The sequence below is a fragment of the Varanus komodoensis genome, unplaced genomic scaffold (assembly GCF_004798865.1).
Source record: "Varanus komodoensis strain SLA01 unplaced genomic scaffold, ASM479886v1 scaffold19, whole genome shotgun sequence".
NCBI lineage: Eukaryota > Metazoa > Chordata > Lepidosauria > Squamata > Varanidae > Varanus > Varanus komodoensis.
Window position 1 is genome coordinate 13,984,564 of NW_025335550.1, and position 21,416 is coordinate 14,005,979.

Sequence of the window (21,416 nt, forward strand, 5' to 3'; positions counted from 1 at the left end):
CAAAGTTTTTATATTTATTAATTAAGTTCAATATGTAAATGTTGGAGATACATATAATCAAGGAAACACTCTTGGCATATAATGCTATGCAAACATAAAAGTGACAGAAAAACATACTTCTATATCAAGCAAAGATCAAAGGAAATTGAAATAGGACACCACTAGATGGTGCTAGAAGTAGCTAAAATGCATGAAACCACAGTAATCTTGAAATTTAAAAAATGAATGCTTCATTGATCTGAGGGTACCATCCTTGTTCAGGGGTCATGCTCTTCTATATCATGCTGGATTCAGTGCATGTACTGCTGCATATACTACATTCAGTGACCAAGAGCAGGTAACCATACCAGAGCATATTTATGTAAAGGTCACCCAGGTCCACAAATACTCACAAACCATTTAACGTGTTTCTCCTGCTGGATGGGGCTTGCCTTCTACAAAAAGATTCCTAAATAGTGAATACAGTTGTACTTGTATACAAGATCATGTGGAAGAATGTAGCAATTAAGTGTGATTTGGCCACAAAATGTCTTACTGAAGTTTAAGAAGAATGCTTTTGGAATGGGTTAGTGCCTTCCATGCATGCTAATATGGCAAAAACTATGATTTGCATTAGTGGAATGTGATCCCTACCATACAATGCAGAAAGGTAAACAATTAGGTCTTGTTTGCTTTAATAACCATTGGAAGAAGCATACCCCATGGTAAGATGTGCACACTCAAGATAAATATATTTTACCCAGATGCTATTCGTGAGTTTCTGTTTGCAAATTATAACACAAGAGGGTAGGTGGAAACATAAACCATTCATGCTTCCGATATCCTACTTGTCCGAGTCCAAAATATTACCATTAGCTGAACTGAGGAGCTTGCAAGCCGATGGAGTTTGTGTACGCACATGCATGCAATGCTTATATGTGAATGAGAGAGAGAAATGCAACTTTAAATAAGCTTGCATCAGAAATGTAATGCCTGACTGCTGTGCAGGAGGTTGGATTTCCAACTGCATTTCAAGTTTCCTTTTATCTTGCCACTAAGCAAATATGCAAATATGCCCAATCTGAAGTGCATTTTTAGTTGCCCATCCATCATTTGAACAAGGAACTAGATAATTCAGATATATTTTTGGTATTATTTTAATCTGTGTTCTTGTCTGGAAGTGTAGGAAGAGGATCTTGTCAATTTCACTGATGCTCAGAAAAATATCACCTTTCCACCCTATTTCCCTAAAAACATTTCTGCTGCTGCAGAAAGGGAGAAGCAATGTTTTGGACCCTGCCTCCAAAAATGATGCAAGCACACTAGGACCTGTGTCCACAATAAAATGTTAATTAAAAATTGCATGCCAACAAAGCAATGCATTGAGAAAACTGACAAGGCTTTCTTCGCAACCTGGTCGGTTTATCAGGAGAAGAAATGGACATTAGAAGAAGTGTACCAGAGGTACATCTGTGAGACAGCATCAGAATCTAGTCACTGAGCAGTAAAGAAAATGTCTCTTTTTGAACTGGCTGGAAGTAGGATGGTGACATTTCATGCAGCAGAGGCACAGTTTATGAACTAAAGTAGGAGGGGATTCCCAAGATGATAATTAAATACAGAGACATCAGTTAGACTTCCCCTGTAATTTCAGGTTCACTGACTTCCTCAGAAAGGAAGGAAGATCACAGGTACATTTTAAGAGTTATGATTAATTATAGCAAAAATGTAAAGTGCCAGCTTTTCTATTACATTGATACTGTGGGGCATCTTGATAGGGAAAGGCAAGAGTTGCGACTTTCTGTATTAGGACATTATAATCACTCTGGTTTTAGGGAACGAAACTTGCAGGGTAAAAGGTATTCTCATTACAAATACACACAGAAATAGCAGATATAGGACGCTTACAATACCTGTACAAATGTCAGTGCTGCTTTCTGTAATAAGCATTCAGCGTAACAGATTTCTGCGTGCATTTCCTCTATTAATAAAGAAAAAAAGTGTGATTTGCAAGAAAGTACAGTAAAACACAGTAGTAATGCATGATGCTAAATGTCCACCTCTTGAAAAGCACTGGCTATGTGTGTGTTCATTTCTTGAAACTGAGTCACACCCTTTATCTTAGAGCACCATCACAGGCCTGCTAAATGCTGTCTACACAGCCATCGGAGAGGCTGGAGCCCAGCTCCATCCTCAAAAATGCACTCTGACTGCAGCACAGCCTTCCCTCGCCCTCGCAGCCAGCAAGGTCCAGCTGCGGCTCCAAAGTCCCAAGTGTGCCTTGGAAACCAACCCGTGATGCAAATGAGGAGTTCCAGGGGCATTCTGGGGAGGAGGGAGGCTCTGCCAGGGTATGAGGAATCTTGGTGGAGCCTTCATATAAAGAACACCTGTATAAAATGTTTTATAGATGGTATCTGTCACCAAATAGATTAGCTGTTTCCAAATATGTCAAACGGGTGTTGGAAATGTAAACATAAATTGGGTACTTTCTATCATATGTGGTGGACTTGCGATAATGGGAAACGTATTGGATTAAAATACATAAAGGGCTTGAGGAAATGTTATAAAAATCCTTAGCTTTTAAACCTGAAGTTTTCTTATTAGGCATTATACCTGTTGATATTAGTAAACAAGAAATGTACTTGATCTTACATGTAATTACTGCAGCGAGGATTGCATTTGTTCAACACTGGAAAAGTGAAGAACCACCCACCGATGAACTGATCCTAAAAAAGATCTTGGACTGTTCAGAAATGGATAGATTGACTTAGTCATTGAAGGAGAAAGAAGATACTGATTTCTATCAAACTTGGGACTCTTTTTATTATTGGCTAGAGAAACGGGACTTCGTATAGAGTTAAATATCTTTTTAAGTTATCATAAATAGAAAAAAATGTGGGGGCTGACCAAGCAGGTCCGATGTTTCTGATGATTGATGTTGTTTTTAGTTTTCCTTTGTTTTAGGGTTATTTTGAATAAAACTTATTATTAAAAAAAAAAGGAATCCTGGTGGAGCTTCAGCCCTTCCTCCTAACAGGCAAATTTAGAGAGCTCAAATCAGCCATCTGTGCCTTTGGCAGGGCAAAAGAAGGGCAGAGGCATTCTTGCCTCTTTCTTCCCCAATTAGATGCCTGCAATCTTGGCTTAGCTTACATTTGGCTGGTACAATTGCCTCCAATTGTTTACCAAAGCAATATGTACACTTCTGCTTACTGTACCTGTTACCATTTATGTTTCATTATTTTAATGGCATACTCTATGGTCTTTTTGATCATGCTGCTGTACACCACTTGGAAATCAGCAGGGATGAAAAGTGGTTTACAGTATTTAATATATACAATTAAAAATAATAACTGTAAACAATGTGATAATGAACTTTTGTAAGTGTTGCTCTCTCTGCCATCTTTAAAGCACTCACACCCACCTCTAGGAAATTAACTATATATGAAGGATTCAGTTCAGAGTTCTTGTATTGCAAAGTGCAAAAACAACTGATTGGCCTGCAAAGGTAAAAGAGTAGCATACTATTTATGTTTTCAAATATAATATGTCCAGAAATGGCCCAAATTCAAGAAACCCTTTTCAGATATATAAAGTCCTGCATTATTAAATGTTTCATTCTTCAATGGTTATTCTCAGCATTTCTCTAGCAGTTACGAATTAAAGGGTAATAAGTAAAACATTATCCCCTGGGCTGTGTCATAATTTGATGATTATCACCAACAACTAGAGCAATATACCTTTGAGAAATAAAACAAAACCAAAGATGTACAACTTTGTAGGGAAAAATGCTGATGCATCCTGTTAGATTCTACTCCAAAGGGCAACAATATCAGTATTAAGAGACAAGCACACCTTCATAGAAATAAATAAATAGCTAACACTTTTGCTTTTCCATTATTTGTTTTGCATAAATTAAGATGTGTGGGTCTTTCTTTTCTTTCTTTGATCCCTAAATGATGACTGTGCTCACATGACTAAGCAAGCCACCTGGGTTTATAAGAGCTGTGCTCAATAATACACGTTATAAATAATTTTAAAGAATAAAAAGGGTGACTGTGGGCAGCCCCTCCAAGATATCGCTGGGGTTATGGGGGAGGCACCTTACAACTGCCAAAAGCAGAGATGAGGAAAGGTGGCATCACAGCTGCCCTTTGCAATCTAACTTCCCGCTTTTTAAAAACGCAAGCCCCTGCAAGCCAAAACTGGCTCATGATCCCATGTGGAGGAGGGGGGAAGCTTACAGCGATGTACCCTGGAATACCTGCAGGAGGACTGAGGAGGAAAGAGGTGGCTCACATGTAGGTCACATTAAGAGTCCCAAACTAAATAACCATACAGGGTCACCTATAAGCACCCAAGGGCTGGCCAGGGCTTGCAAATCTGCCCAACATGAAATAGCTCATTTGTGTGTGTGCATGTGTGATTTGTATACTGCACAATAGCCAAATGGCTCTCTGGGTGGTCTACAAAGTTAAAATTATTTTATTTGAATTAGCAATAAGTACATTCCCCAGACAAAATAACTCAGTTGTATTTCCTTACCTTCACTCAGCTGATCTACAGACTGTTTAGAAACTAAACTGGACAATGACTCTACCACTGTGCTTCTTTTCCTGAATCTGCATAAACATGGAAACAAACAATTTATAATTTCATTTCAACAAACCTTTTTTCAAATGAGCGCTTCATATAATGCTTAGTAAGGCTATGAATCATAAATATTAAGTATCTTAGAGAGAGGGAGACAGAGACAAGAACCTGAAAAGAGGTCACAACTTCATTGCATAAGCAACTTCCAACAATGTGATATCGACGAAGGAGGGACATAAGCCCTCTGTCACCCAGGAACCTGTCCGGGAGAACATGGGAAGAAGAATGGAGCAGAGGAGGGAATCCTGTGAAGGGAAAACTATTGCCTCTTGCTCTTGCTCTAGGAGAGGAGCTACTCAGTGATCCGAGTAACTGGACTGGACTGTCAGTATTAAATATCTTAGAGACACAGGTGTAGTTCCCCTGTCTGAAAGTGTGAAAACATAATATGGATGTTATTTGATCTCTTGGTACCTAGCCATAACTGTAACTCATTTTTCAAGGCAATCTATAGTCAATCAATGAGAACTTCTGAAAAATAATCGCATTGCTGTTCAGCTGGCAAAACAAGTAGATAACGTACACTTGAAGCTCTCTCCTCTGCAAAGGGACCAAATTCATCTGCCATTTCAGATGAACTCAAAATTTTCTAACAAAATTTTTTTTTAAAGTGTTTGTGTGTTTATGTGTGTGGTGTGTATGTGAGAGCATCTTCATATTCTTGTACAATAAAGTTAATTTTAAAGACTTATAAAGAAGTTGTCTTGGATTTTTTTTCAAAGGTAAGCTTCATAAAAAAACACAGCCTTCTCCTGCACTATTATGTGGAAGGTGAATAACACAATTTATGACAAACTTAGCAACAAATGCCTAAAGGTGACAGGTATTGTTCAAGACTAACCCCTCCCAAAAAACACAACATACAGACAGATCATTTCATGCATGTAGCCCTCTAAGATCTGGACCTTAATTATGGAACTTCTTCTGATCCCATCCATCTCTGCTACAAAGCCAAAGAATTTATGCACACCAACCTCAGAGGAGCAATGTCATCAAGCTAAGTACACATCACACTTCTACAACTTATTTCGATTGCAGCTAAACAACCTGTTTTTCAGCCAAACTGAGCAAATCTTCAAGGTGATTTTTTTCCCACAGACTTATGGCTGAAATGCTGTCTGTGAAAACAGGCAATAATTTATCCTACAATACAAACAGCTAGGGAAGAGTGGCCACTTCCAGCAGAAGTAGCAAGACCGGCCAATGAACTACAATCCAAATTGCCTGGTGTTTCATTTCAGCTAAAACTCTTTGTAGACTTCAGAACTCTTCCTTTGCTTCAAATGGAACACAAACTGCTACATCACAGGCTGGGTGAATATACTCCATGCTTACTGAGTCTGCAAGCACCTCACAGATGACCCCTGATCCAGTTGCAAGGCACAGGTAGAGCCCTCTTCAGTGTTGTGCTGACACCAAGGCTGCTGCCACAATGCCAGGCTATGTGGTATTACACAATCACCTGCTTGCATCAACAGATTTCTGTATGGCCAGATCAATTACAAGAATATTTAGGAAAAGCCCTTGGAATGCAGTGAGCCCACAACTCCAACTAGAATATGTGTGCACGTGTGCATGTGCGCGCGCACACACAGCTTTGTATGTGGTTTGGAATTATAATGCCAGAGTTTAGGGGCTGCTCCTTTCATAACAAACCACAGTTGTCTGTCAAACCATAGTTTGGTTGCTAGTTCCAAGCCTTTGCCTCACGCACTCTCTCCCACACCTTCCATTTTCAGTGTAAAAACTCTGCACCTTCGTTTTACATCCAAAGTGGCAAATCATCAAACCAGAATTACACATGCCCACCACAATTAGCAATCCTCTTCAAGCCTTGATTTCCAGTTCTGCTTTGGTGATGCAATACCAAATTATGGCTTGAGTCAAGCAGGAAGCAAGGACAGATGGACAGATGGAAGGAAAGGGGATGTGAGAGTCTGAAACTTTGCATTGACGGTCAACTCTGTTTGGCTGTTATATCTGAACCGTTCCCATGTCAACTAGACCACTACAAGATCAAATGTGAAGATTTTACTGGCTCTTATCTCTGTACTCAAAACAGGACTTCTCATAATAATGTCCAGGGACCGCTTCTCACATCCTCTAACTTCTGATCTCTCTGTATTTAGACAGCATGTTACAGGCTTCCTGCTCTCAGCAGCAGATGTGAGTGGAAAGCAGGGATGGGTGACTTGTGTCACTCCAGAAGTTTTGGTCCACATCTCCCATCAGTCCTAGCCAGCATAGCTAATGGTGATGGATGAGGGCAGCTGCAGGCCCAGAAACCAAGGGACACAAGTTACCCACAGCCTGGTCTAAAGAGACAGTATGCTGGTGGTGCTACAATTCTCCTCTAGCCAAGGAAGCTTTGCTTACTCCCCATTTCCAATAAATTGGTGGGAGGGGAAAAAGGAAGTACTATAGTCTGCTACAGAGCAATTTGCCCAAACCACTTCAGGCTCAGTGGAAAACTAAAAAAAGAAGTGAAAGACGCAGATTCTTGTACAAAAGGAAAACATCCCTTCTATTGTGTCTACACTGTGATTCCTATGGATGGCGGAGGGGTGAGGAAAAGGACAAAGCAGGAGAGGGGGGGAATAAAAATGGTTAGAGAAGGTTGATCTAAGGTGGTCAGGTGTCTCACTTGGGAATAAATTCATCCAAGCTAGGACAAGGAAATAACCGAGGACTGTTCTCTTGCTTTTTAAAATAAGACTTATTTAAAATTCTGAATGATGGGCTTCGCAAAAGGATCCTCCTCCCTCTGCATTTCAACACTTCCAAAGGCAGTTTTTTCTACATCTTTTTCATTAATAGCTTCTTCTAATTTTCATTTCTGCAGCAAGATACAATATCATATGAAACTGTGCAAGATTCAACACACATAAATTTATTCATACTTACTTTTGACAAGTTTGTAAAGCTTCTTTCATTGTAGCAATTCCCATTTGGATATCCTGTTGTTCAAATGTCATTGCAGCCTGCATAACTAAAATAGTGCTATATCCTAGGGCATGGTACATACTGCCTTTAGACCTGATTTGAAAAATAAAAATATTCTTTTAACAGAAATGCCAACCCACTAGAAAAATGTTCTGGGTTCTGCCAGAACAAAACTACAGTTGTTACAAAAGTACCATTTAATTTCTAAACTGCTGCTATTCTATTTTTCCATGAGCTGCTTTTCTTCCAATAATAATAATAATAATTCTACCCTGCCCATCTGTCTAAAGGCTCCTTGAGTGGTATACAAATCAAAATTACAATAATTAATATAAAACACATATAATAAAATCAGAACAATGGAATTAATAAAGTTACACAGTACGGTTGTGCAATTACCTCCCACAACCGCAAACGTATTAGAAATTATGCCATTCTTTGGTTCTTAGTATTATTTTATCATGTTTTGATAAAATTGCTGTTTAACAATTCTGATCACTTTTGAGAGTTTGAAGAAATAGTTGAACCATTGCCATTGGGCAGGGAAATAAATAGGAATAATGATGCTACTACATTCAGAGGCCTTAAATTAATCTCCAGCAAGCAGATGGCATGTCTTAACATCTCCCTATATTGCTACTAGCAAACAAAACAGTCTCACCATGGACGAAGTAATTCCAGAGCTTCAGAGAATTTGTTGTTCAGAAATAGGTTCAATGCCATTGAACATTCTTCCAAAGAGCACTTAAGATCCATCTTGGTAGCCCTAATAAAATAGACAGTAAATAATAGTAAGCATGGTTAACTATGCTTGATGAGGACTGCAAAACTAATGTACAAACACCACAGTAGAGTCTAGCTTTAGAAATCTATTACACTAGAACACATCTTCTCTTAGCTAGTCAGAACTTTCTGTTAGCTTGATTTTCATCCTGGTGGCAGTTTAAGGTTAGTGTTTGATTACTGGACAGCTCTGATTAAAACTACAGGAATGACATAAGTACATATGACAAAACAAAGAAAGCAGATAATGAGCCAGATCACTGGTCCATCTGGACATGCTGTCAACAGACACTGAGAGCAGCTCTGCAGAGGCTCAGGAAGACTGGAGGGAATCCATAACACCTTTTCTTGGTCATTAAGTCGGAGGTGGAGACTCTTTTCCGCCATTGTTGGGTCACAGGGAAAATCCATCTGGGCAGTTGGTTGATGGGCAACACCACAGTTCAAAATGAGAAGCATCAGTGACTAGAAAGGTGAAGGGCTGGTGGGGGGAGGGGGACTGAAAAATCCAGAAAAAGCTTTTCCTCCCCAATTTTTTTCCACTTTTCTTCCAGGCCTTCACATTTGTCACATTTGTGACTTTGCCTGGTTCTCATGCCCTCTCCCACCACATTCTCCCCTGTCTCAACTAAGAGAAGAAAATTGTTCCCTTAAGGGTGATCTGCAAAGCAAGAGTCAGTCCACAGCATCCCCTCTTTGACCTGCAGTTGAAGAGGTGATGCCAGGTATCAAGAGAGCCACTGTGGTGTAGTGGTTAAGAGCGTGGGACTGGGACTCAGACGATCTGGGTTAGCCATGGAGCTTAGCCATGGAGCCAACTGGGTAACTTTGGGCCAGTCACAGACTCTCAGCCCAACCTCCCTCACAGGGCTGTTGTTGTGGGGATAAGATGGAGGAGGAGATGTAAGCTGCCTTGAGCCCTCTGTAGGAAAAAGGCAGGATATAAATCTAAAAATAAATAAATAAATAAATAAAATCAAGGCTGGGAACTAATACTAATGCTTTACCATTGAGCAACATACTTTTATATCCATTTTAACTGCAAAGGGCCACACTTTGTTGCAGTACAAAGGTTTTGATGTTCACAAAAAAACCAGTCACATGGAAGAGACATAGAATGTCATCACAGTTATCAGAAAGTAGACACTGGAATGCACTCACAACTTCCAAGCACCTAACTTCTCAACAAAAATAAATTAAAAAGCAAGCAAAGTCATATTTAAATATACCAGGGACTTTTAGCCCAAATAATGTTTAGAAATTAAACAAAAAAAGGAAAAATAGATGAATATAATGGAACCAAACTACTTTAGGGATTCTTATTTTGTTATGCTTGCAAAAATATACAGTTAATGCTTTTGTTGAATAGATGAACTTTACTATCATAGACCTAATTCATGACTATCAACCTTTCTACATTTTGCAGGCCTTCCACCAAAACCTCTTCAAAGTTAAAGAGAGTTTAAACAGGAATAGTTAAGATCTCAGCTGTCATTTTCTAGAGGACTCACTGTTACTGTCTGCATTCTTCTGGGTGGTCAGAAAGTAAGCATTTCCTGTAGTACCATGCCAAAAGGATTGCTCATGTAACCTTTTTAAGTGTTGCAAAACAGCTAGCTTATTTTTCTACTTTGTTTTTCTTTTCTCTTTCCACTTTATTCAAAATTGTATGATCCTTCTCTCTTCCAAAGGATCTTACTCACTTTATTAAAAAGAGAGGAAAATGGCAAAAAAGCAATCCCTTCATAGGACAGCTATTTCCCTTGCAGCCGTGTGGCTGCCATCAGTACAGTATCATGGTGCTAAACTGCATAAAACCAGGCATCTAGAAATAAGCTATGGATTAATCTAGTCTGTCACTTTTACACGTATTTAGCTGCTATCTTCCTTCCATTCTATTTCCACAGTAATCTATGAACTTTTGAAAAAGTTGGTACCACACAGAAAAGGTGGATTCAAGTGAACATTTAAATATGCACTTTAAATATTTAAGCTCAAAACACAAATTTTAAGTACATTTGGTAAGTTAGAGTCAGGAACTGCATCACAACATTAATATTTATTTATTAAATTTCTATGCTACCTTACTCTGAGCATTCCCCGAAAGTGTAAAAGATGGTGGGTAACAAAGTTCTGATCTGCATAGTTTGTGTCAGTTTATATCAGAATTTGCAATGCATGATTCATTGAGTACCCTTACATAAAATTTGCACTACTTCAGCATTTCCTTTAGTGACAGTCCTTCTTTGTTCCACAGCCCCTCTAAAACTAACCAAGATGTAATTGCAAGAACCTTTAGCAATCACAGTAATATGCATCCACAGTATACATGAATTAAAACAATTTTCCTGAGACAGCGATAGAGAGAGATGGAGAGAGAACGCCCCTTTTCCAACACAGAAGCCAACAAAATCAGGCCAGATGTTTATGAAACAAGGACTGCGTCATTCAAATGCTGGCACAGATCCAGTCACATGATTAGGATTGAGTGATCCTTGACTTCATACAAATTACTGGGAAGTTGCAGGAACCTTATATAATTATAGTGAAATATGCTGGAGTATCAGATTAGTTTTGTTACTTTTTGGGTTAATTGATTCTTCATGAATAATGGAATCAAATATCAAAGTCATTGGACAACACTGGTTCTCAATTCAGGAACAATCTCGCTCTAACTACCATATTTTACAGGCAGCTCTGGGGTGTTCTTTTGTACCATGTACACACCTTGCAGTATTCTGCAACCTATTAGCAACCAACTGATTAAAGCACTGCCATCAGCAGAAACACGGGGATGACTGCTGGAAACAAACCACAAAGAGGAAAGTATAATCAATCATTTCAGAAATAATTTTATGATTCTTCCCCTTGAAAAAACACGCTAAACTTGCTTTATTTTAATTACAGGATCCCATGTATGTTTCCATAAAATGATATAAAGCAATTTCCCTAGAAAATAACTACATACTGAATTCTGTCATCAGTTTTAGCAACAATATAGAGAAAACAAAGCATTATATACTCACAGGATTGAATCAGGTAACTTTAGATGAATAACAGCAATAGCAATTGCTATAGGAAGATAAACCTCTGTGAGATGCGTTTTGTTTCTGTCAGATGCAGAAAAGCCAGCAAAAAACACCTAGATAATATCCCATTTTCTCTGTTTTATTCTTCAATACCCATGGGGGTCTTATTAATTAGTCATCAAGCAGAAAGCATATATAAAGTTCACACGGCAGCAGCTGTCTTCACAGGAATCCTCCATATCGGATTTTAAAAAGAAATGTCACTTGAAATAGCTGCAGCTACAGCAATGTTCGTAGATGATGCCTCTGCAGGAAAAGGATGCTGGGAGATTTTCCCAATCTATGCTGCAGCCTAATTCTAATCCATCACTGCCTAACTACGGAGAGGGCAGGGGGAAATGGAGACCAGAATCCACTCAATATCTAGCTGACTGAAGGATGCAAAAGAAGGTAGTTAGTTCAGAGTTTTGTGCTTCACTTAACATGAGTTTTTAAGAATGAAATAAACATATGTATAACGGGCTATCAGAAACAAAGCTAATTAATAATTTAGTCCCTATTTCAAATATAGATTTACAAAAAGAAGAGAACATTGGACATTTACTAGAAATTCAGTCTGTAATGCTTGACATTAGATTTTTCTTAAATATTAGGAACAGTTGTGGGATTCCTTTCAGCAAGATAAATAAATGTGATAAACATTGACAACACCAATATCTAGGAAATCACAGTAGAGAATGCAGGAAAGTTGGGGCATGCTGAGATATGTAGGACTTAAACTAGCATAGGACTGTGCCTTTAGAGACTGAAAAATGGCAAGAGAAATTTCCAGCAGTCTTTGTACACCAGTTCAAGTCTGTGGTTTAACTACTACAGACCCCCATTTTCATCATCATCACAATATTTTAGGTTCTCATGTGTATTCTTCCCACATTTGTGTACTGCTTAAGGGTGTGAAGATGTACTTGTTTGTAGTTCTGCAGCAGGGTGGAGTATCTCCCCTGTCACTAGAAGACCTGTTTCTCCAACAGTGGAACAGTCCACTTTTTATGCAAGGAAGGGACATGGTTTGAGGAAAAGCGTAAAGGGACTCCACTGAGGGTCCACTTAAGAACCGGAGCTAGCCCTGTTTGTACCAACCACATATTTGAAGAATGGTTTTGATTGAAAAAATAACAACATGGGGTTCATTGAGAGGTCACAAAATATCTTCCTGCAACCCACAGTTTGGGGAGTGGAAGCCCTAGAACCCGCAAACCTGTTTGAGCTGGTAGTTTTCCAATGAGCTGGCAATCCTATACCCTCCCCAGCCTGTAATGTGCGCATGCTGTGGTGGGCTGTCTGTACCTTGGGAGAGGCCATATGTGGGACTAGTGCAGTGAAAAAGGATGCTTACCACTTGTGTGAGTGCCTACACAGGTAAATTGCAACATTTGTCAAAAAGGGCTTGAGAACTCAACAATATGGGTTTAGAAGTGCCATCCTAATTCATTGATACAAATTTGGAACAACCAGCTTGGGCGCTGCTGTGATGGTTTTCTTACAAAAATAAAAAAGGGTCATTTCAGTTGGGGAGTAGGAATAAAATTAAAGCCAAACTGAAGTACTCCTCCTGATATTGTGTGGTTTTGCCGATTATGGATAGCAAGCTTCATATCAGGCTCTCTTTTTGGGGGCCATCTCAAAATTCTCATGTGATTTGAAATTGGCACATGCAATCTATCATATTGGAGCATAACTGCATAATCATTGCCCCAGGTATACCCCGACTGGCCTATTTGACATTGTTTACCACACATAATAGCATGATTACCTGTGTGTAAGACTATGAGAATTCCAGTGCAGAGCATTTCTGTACTATACTTCACAGCATTATATTTAGAAATAATTATCAACTGCAGAGGCAGGAGCATCTGTGACATTTCCTCACTGCATCTCACAGTGTTTTGTAAATGCATGCATATTCAGAGCATGTACCCAGCAACATGGAAGAGAGAACCCAGAGATCTCCTCTGTGGCAAGTGGGTCAAAGACTGGAATGATCCATGTGTAAAATACAGCACAGAAAAGGGAAGACGAGCTTCCATTTCTGGATCATCCTGATGGTCTCACTCAAAGCTTCTTCAACAATATTCTGGTCTCCCGCCAAATAAACCACAATAGAGAAAATGTTGTGAGTGATGCACCAATCCCACAGGTTCAAGTTGAGGTGAAGCACAGATTCTCACAGGTAACTAGAAAATATAGTTGTGCTATCTGTGATCCCCTGGACTGTACAATTCTGTGAAGTAAGGGCAGGAAATATTTGAACAAATACAAAGCACTCCAGTACAGTTACGTAGAATGGTTTCTCTGTAGTCAACCACATCACGTGAATGCTGAAAGGCCTACATTGCATTTCCCATCCCAGAGAATTGTCCATGATAATTGTCCAAAAAGGTCAGAATTGTTGGAGGTTGAAGCTGGATAAGCACCAAAGAAGACACTACTAGATCAGAGATAAGGGTGGGGGTGCCATATAGTAATGTAAAATTATGTGTCTTGTTGATCGATGGCAGTGAATCAATCACCTTAGCATAGCAAAGGGACAGTGGACAAGAGCATGGTCATGTAAAATTACTTTGCATGAATGAATTTGTTCATTCTCCAAAAGCTGAAGATGCGCCATAACCTACCACTAGTTTTTGGCAGTGTAAAGAAAAAGGATGATGAAACAGATAAACTTTTGACAAAGAGTGACTGATTCTATAGCTGCTTCAGCAAGAAGGTTAGCTATGTCTTGCCATAAGGTTAGACAGGAGTGGTGAATTTGTTGGTACCGCCAACAGAAATTGAAAGCTGAGGAGTTTGTTGTGAAAGTAGTGATGAAAAGAAGGAGCCTATTGTCAAAGGGTGACCTGCTGGGGATTTGAATAATTAAACAAGAAGTCATTTGACATCCTCAGGAAAGCGGGACTATTTACGCATCTGAGATCTTTAATGTCTGAGGGACTGTTTAGACAGTTTAGACAGTTACTAGGCTGGAGAAGATGGCAGAGATTATCACAACCTGGTGACCTTGAGGATCAGGGTCAGGAAGATGGCTGGCAGGAAAAAGAAAAGGACTTGTAAAGAAAAGAAAAGGTACCAAATCCCATCTTACTGGCTGTAGTTTTCAACTACTGAGCATGGTCTAAGGTGTTGTCAGTGGTGGAATTAAAAAGTTCCTCTGCATTAAATAGCAGTCCTGGAGTGTGCCTCTTGCATCAGGCCCACAGGGTAGAGCCAAGCATACAGTGCTAGCCATGGCTTTCAACCTACAGGCCACCATATGCTATGCTATGGCCAGTAAGAACTATGCGTCCGATCAGAGGCTCATGGCCATATTCTGGTTATCTTCCAGTAGGTAGCTGAAAAAAGCAATTCTCTTTCAGATGAACTGCTGATAAATAGCCACACAGGCCTAGTAACTGGAAACTCGCAAGGCCAGGGCAGCCATGTTCTCTTGGGTCTGACATCCAGCTTCTAACCCACATGCTTTACTGAGTATGGGGATTCTGTCTAGTTTTACCTTGGGAAGCTTTCACAATGATATAGTCAGGCATAGACTAATGAAATAAAACTCCATAACCTTCTGCTTGCCCCCTATACAAGTTCTTTGTTTTTCAAGAAGTAGAGACATAAAGCAAGGGTTCTTTCACAATCACTTAATAATGTGGATGAATGCTAGCAACTTCACTGGTTGCATACAATGGGTTGATGAAGGCGTACTTTCAAGCTGCATGGATTTAACACTTGTTTGACACAGGGACAGACAGCACTGATCACAGGCAATGGGGATCTCAAGTACAATATTTACTGAAGAAGTGGATGTGATTAAAGATGACAACGAGGACATGACAAAGCAACAGACATCCATCCAGATGGCATGTTGAGTCTTCCAGCACTGGTGGTACTTGAAGCAAAGCAGGATCAGAGGTATCAACAAGTCAGTCTGTTGAACCAAAGAAAGCAGCACGTATGACAGCAAAATTAAGAGGCTTGAGCAACAAACATGGGCTGGAACGTTGGCACCAAAGTTAATATTGACAGCACTGGTACTGAACCCAGAACTAGCAGCACCAATGGAACAAAAGACAATGCCAGGATCATTGTTGGAACCAGAATGTCAGAATAGCTATAAGAAATGCGTACATGGAAAAAACAGACATCAGGACTAAAGGAGGTATGGACAACTACTAATGGGAAAGAAATAGAGGGGCTGATACAATCAGGCTCAAGATTAGTGCTTGACTGGTAATACTAGAAGCCTTGTGTCTAGAAGCACCCGTGGTTTTGGAAAGCCATATATAAGGCTTAAAATCTTGCAGCCATGAGCATGGATAATAGGTTTGCCGTATTCTTCAAATCTCATTTTTAGCAGCATATTGTGGCCTTTTCCAAGTAACGTGACAAGGCCTAACCATAAGTCATTTCTAAACAAAAGCTAAAGGAACCAAACCACAAGCAAGTTCACCTAGAAAAGGATATTAAGGTTTAATTGTTGGTTAAATGAAACAGTAGTTCTGGGTGGCTTCATACAACTGAAGTTTGTGGTTCTTCTCAACTAGAACTTACCTATGAAGAAAAATGTTGAACAGAGACATGCCTTCCATCTACAGATTTTACATTTAAAAGCCTTCTTTCAAGTACACACTAACAGCAAAATGAAGTATCCTGAACTCAAGCCAAATAAAGATATGTTGAACAACGGGCAAGACCAAGAGGCACTAAATGCACTCCAGCATTAAAAATAATGACTTTGCTATATGGCCTGTTTTATATTTCTCAGATACTTTCTTTTTCTCACAATTTTTCATTACTGAATATAAATACATTCAACTCAAAAAACAAGTTTGGCCAAAAGTGCTTCACACAGTTGCCCTGGCTTTAAGTGGAACTAAAATGCTTTAAGTTGTAGACTGCCCACCACCTCCAGGAGATGAGAGGAGAAACACAGCCATTCCATCAGTCCAGCTGAAAGTCTACTGGATTTTTTCCTTTCCTTTTTTCTCCACTTCCGTTATACGTCATGGATTGTAAGCCACTCCAGTCCTTTTGGTTGAACAGCTGCATAAAAATACTTTAAATACACAAACAAACCACAAAGCATGAAGGAGGCGGCGTCTTTCTTGCTGCCGCACTCTGTGGCTTTGCCTAACTGCCTGCGATACTCTCCCTCTCTATCACTTCTGCATGAGTGAGAGAGAGCACTGCAAAGCGAGCATTTCTCGGATGGCAGTTCTGTAATCCTAAGTGCGGCATTCCTTGGAGAACCACCCTCCCTTGGGCAGCGATTGAAATGCACATGAAAAATCTCCCAGACGCACAAGAAACTGGTGGGCGGCCGCTGGACAGCATGTGTACAAATGGAAGTGAGCGTGTCTCTACTTACTTTTGGCCCACCCACTAAGGAAATGTGGCCCGTCACTTCAAAAAAGTCAGTGCAGCCCGTGATAAAAATTGGAGAGAACATTTAGCTCTTTTCTTTCCTTCTTGATGTTATTCCAATTCCGTGCACCTCTTTGGAGAGATAATAGTGGAATCTTTAACCACAGTTTTGAGATTAAAAGGCTAACCTTTCTTAAACACTTCTGACTTCTGTCTCTGCCATAATACCACACAGAGCAGCTTTGGTAGGATCAAGGATTAAGAATATCCCACTTCAGAATGAGGAAAGGGGAAACACAGGAGAGAGAAATGTGTTTCTAATGTTTCTTCATACTAATACCTGAAATTTCTAATTAATTTCCAGAGTTCAATATTCTAAAAAAACAGTTACAGCATTTCTACCTAATGTAATGATGCCATAAACTGGATGTAAAATCACAGAAATATTTAGCATTTCTGTAGCACATTTCAAGTGCACACATATGTAATGCTGAACGGAGACATGCCCAATTTAAGGTGCTTGTTCTAGCCCTAAGTGGCTTAGAAGCAGGATACCTGAAGGACTGCCTGTACCTCTTTGTTCCTACCTGACCCCTAAGCAGCCCTCCTGAAAGAGCCATCCTCCAACAGGGTAAGGAGAATGGCAACTAGAACAGGGGCCTTCTCAGTAGTTGCATCCCACTGACAGAATGGCCTCCTGAGGGCAGTTCACCTGGCGCCTCCACTGCAATCTTGTCCAGGAAAAGAAAGGGGAAAAAAAAACCTTTATTCTCCAGACATTGTAATAATTGATTTTATACTGTTTAATTTTAAAGGTATATAGTTTTAAATTGCTCTGTTTCAACATACTATATTAACCTATATAGAGATATTAACCTACTCACACCTAACTCTCAGCTGTATATTGTTATTGTCTATCATATATTGTTATGTGTTTCTGTTTATTGCTTGTTTTATTGTTGTTATTCAATGTTTTACTCTGTTTTTATTTTGTTTTTATTGTTACGAATTGTTTTTGCTGTAAACTGTTTAGAGAGCCCTAGGAACCAGTAACATGGAATCTAAATTAAATAAATAAACAAACATACAATCCTTCAACAATGCTGTGACATTAACAGCAACTTTGTACATTGCAGCATGGCAGAGAAGTGGCTTTTCTAGAGCTTTGCACTTCCATAGTACTTAGACACAACATCATGTGGACTAAGATTGTTCCCATACAACCAACCCATGAGATCAGCAGGCAATAACTTACACTGCTTCCACAAAGGCAGAATTGACCAGCAGTACCAATGGAACCAATGGAATGCGCTCCCCAGAGAGGTCAGCCTGGCGCCGAAAAACAACGACGGCGCCAGGCTAAGACCTTTTTATTTAAGCAACATTTTAAATGCTAAATACAATTGAATTTTATCTGGCCAGGGCGGCTTATTTTATAATGTGTGTTTTAATTAAGATTATTTTATATGGATATTTTAACTTATTGTTTTATCTATGTTGTAAGCCGCCCCGAGGCTTCGGCAAATGGGGCGGCATAAAAATGTTTTAATAAATAAATAAATAAATAAATAAATAAACCAGTGGTTTCTGAAAAACCAGAATAGAGAATAACACTTGTTTCCAGAATGGGGCAGGTCAGCAAGGCTCTCAGAAGACAGAAAAAATTAGGAAAAGACCGGTTGCCTATCTGCAACTGTACTGCCTTGAGTATTCACTGGTGTACTCACAACATATGGGCTCTGCACCTGCATCAACCCCACTGAAGGAACGTCTATAGCTGAGGAATTTTCTGGAAGAACCCTCTCCCATCATCCCAGTATGCATATTCCTGGTGGGTTTCCGTCTATTGCTCAGTTCCTTGAAACTGCCCTGGAATTATGTGGAGCCACATTACCAATATCTACATTGGCAAGGACACCAAAGAGGGCTGTAAGTCGGCTGTGTAGATGTATGAATGACAACTTAAAGAACTATAGTTATAGGTAAGCTACCTTTCTTCTTCCTGATCAATGTGCATCACCTACTGAGCTGCTACATCCAACACAGAAGAAGGGAGGTGCCATGGGGCTTGCCAGGAATAGAGCCCACATGACCACCAGCTGTGCCCCTCTGCTGTGCCAGTCATTTGGGCTGCTGCACCTGAGCTGGAAGACTGGTCATGCAGGGCTTGCCAGGCCACATCCCCACGCAAGTGGCGTCCTTCTTCTGCATCACCTGCCGTAGCCTATGTGCTGCTGCACCTGACACAGAAGAATGTTGCCAGAAGCGTTCATCAGCTTCCTCTCAGCTCAGCTTGTTTTGCAACACCTGGCAGAGCACAAGTGGAAGTCTGTGAATACTAGAAGGATGGATTCTACCAACCCTGACTCTTACACAGGAGGCTCCAAATCAGTGAGACTCTTTACTGGACCGTGTCTCATGGCATAAGTTTAATGGTTACACATTTCAGAAAACATACAGCTGATGATGCTGTGCTACAGTCACATTCTTAAAAGACTGTACATCAAACAACTGTAGCATTACCAGAGATCCATAAAATTATGGCTTCCCGGGTATAATCTCTAAAGCTAAGAAAACAGGATGGGGTGAAATGATTGCTGAAGTCATTCATCTCATGCAATTGGGAAGATGAAGGTTCAAGGGAAGGATCTGAAGTGTTCTACATACCCTCACAAAGGTCAGTATCAACTTTGCACAATGTGCCGGAATCTCATGGGAGATGAGTCCAGACTTAACAAATCCAAAAAATCGGTGATGTTCAACAGTAAGTCCACAAAGGTTCACAGAGAGAGGGAGATATCTATGTTACATGGTTCCTGGCCCAAGAATGTGAACACTCAGGGCTCTTTCTTGCCCAGCCAGACCCAGACGTCCACATGACAAACACCAAACTCCACACACACACACAGTCAATGGAAAGCATGACAGTCTTTTCACAGCAAGGTCTTCATGAAATTGAAAGAAGTTAAGCATCCAAATGTTCCTTCTCATTAAGCTTCCTTAGGCTCAGGCAGTGATGGATCCAAATATGACGGTGCAGGCTGAGGAGAACAGATGTCCCTTAGCAACACTGCTAAGGCTGAGCAATTGTTTTTCAAGCAGGGAGTGGCTCTGCTACCAATCCACTAACTGACAGGTGTTTTAACAGAACATGAGGCTTTTTTTTCAGCCCGTATGTTTTACTTTTACCCTTCAGGAGTGAGGCTTCAGCCTCTGCAAGGTACTCCCTCCTTCTGACACATTCTCAGAACAGCTGCCAGTCCTCACGCCTGTAAATTCTGAAGACTACAACGGGGCAGGGGAGTTACTGTATTCCCCTTTGATTTCTCCTGAGAAGACTTGCTGGGCCTCTTTCACATCAGCTTTGACACTCTACAGTGTCCTTTACCATCCCAGCTGGTCACTGTCTCTCCATATCTAGTGACTATGTTATTCATGGTATCTGCTTGGAGAACAGGCCCATGTTATCTCGCACCTTCCAGAGATTATGTTGATGGTGTGAGAGAGGAATATTTACTCTTCTCATAATTGTTCATGCCTGACAGTGGAGAAATATCCTGAGGGCTGGCATGTTAAGCACTGGCATTTGCTGGTGTCCTTAGTGCCTGCATTGATAAAATAGTTGAAATAGCAGTGGGTTGTGAAACCAGAGGCAGCTGGTTCACAGATAGTGTGGCCAATGGGAGAGTCACTGGAAACAACCATGGGACCAAGACAGAAGCTGAAGGCTACACTGGTGGTATTCTCATAGGTAACAAACACAGTAATGGCACAAGTAGTGCAGCCAGAAAGAGTCCCTGGCTGGGGAGTTGGGAAATGGTAACTGATGAGGGATCATCATACTGTGCAGGCAAGGTCCTTCCATGATGCTACTGGGTTAACTTGATAACATTTATTCCTGTTAGCCCTCCATATCTGGAATCCCAGCAGTAGGTAAGTCTCAGTGGGCTATCCCATATCAATATCTTTCTTACTCTGACATCACAATTGGGAGCTACACCTTGGACACTTGTAATACCTGGCCACAAAACTTCAAATCTAGAGGATCTATGATACGGTGATGGGTGACCATACAGAGATGGGTATCTGCTCCAAAAACTCTCATGACAAATAGTCAGGAACATATTAGGGACATACACACCAGGATGGTGGAAGAAGTTCCTGTCAAAACTTCTTCATCTATAGAAGTTTCCCCAAATTGGGCTTGGCACAGGCATAAGATCTATAAGAGTGACGCACAAAGATCACAAAGAATAATTGTTTCTGCTTGTTTCCATACATATTTTAGGAACGTCTTATTCTTGTTGTGTTACTGATTCATTCTGCTATTGAAACACAACTAGTGGAAGTGCAGCAGCAATATAAGATGCCACCAAATATTATCTCCAGGCCAAGAATGAGAGTAGTGGCTTGCTTAAGGCTCAATAAATTCATGTTTATGAAATTCATGTTAGATTCAGACACTTTTCAGTTTATACAGTTCCAAAAGATATTTTCCACACATTTATGCAACCATAGTTAAGGCTGCAATCCTACACACTTTCACCAAAGCTTACTTTTGTGCCAATATGTAGAGATTTGTTCTGTAGAAAGATGTCAAGAACCAACTTAAAGCAA

At 40.2% G+C, this 21,416-nt stretch overlaps 1 protein-coding gene across 1 annotated transcript in view; it reads right to left on the reverse strand.

Moving 5' to 3' along the window:
* Positions 1-21,416, reverse strand: part of TTC39B (tetratricopeptide repeat domain 39B) — an 83,577-nt gene that overhangs the window by 22,992 nt on the left and 39,169 nt on the right. The window contains exons 3-6 of the mRNA XM_044427623.1: positions 8,240-8,344; positions 7,540-7,671; positions 4,528-4,604; positions 1,893-1,960 (exon numbers count right to left, since the gene is read on the reverse strand). Coding sequence (XP_044283558.1) covers positions 1,893-1,960; positions 4,528-4,604; positions 7,540-7,671; positions 8,240-8,344 — 382 coding nt within the window. The remainder of the gene's footprint in view (positions 1-1,892; positions 1,961-4,527; positions 4,605-7,539; positions 7,672-8,239; positions 8,345-21,416) is intronic.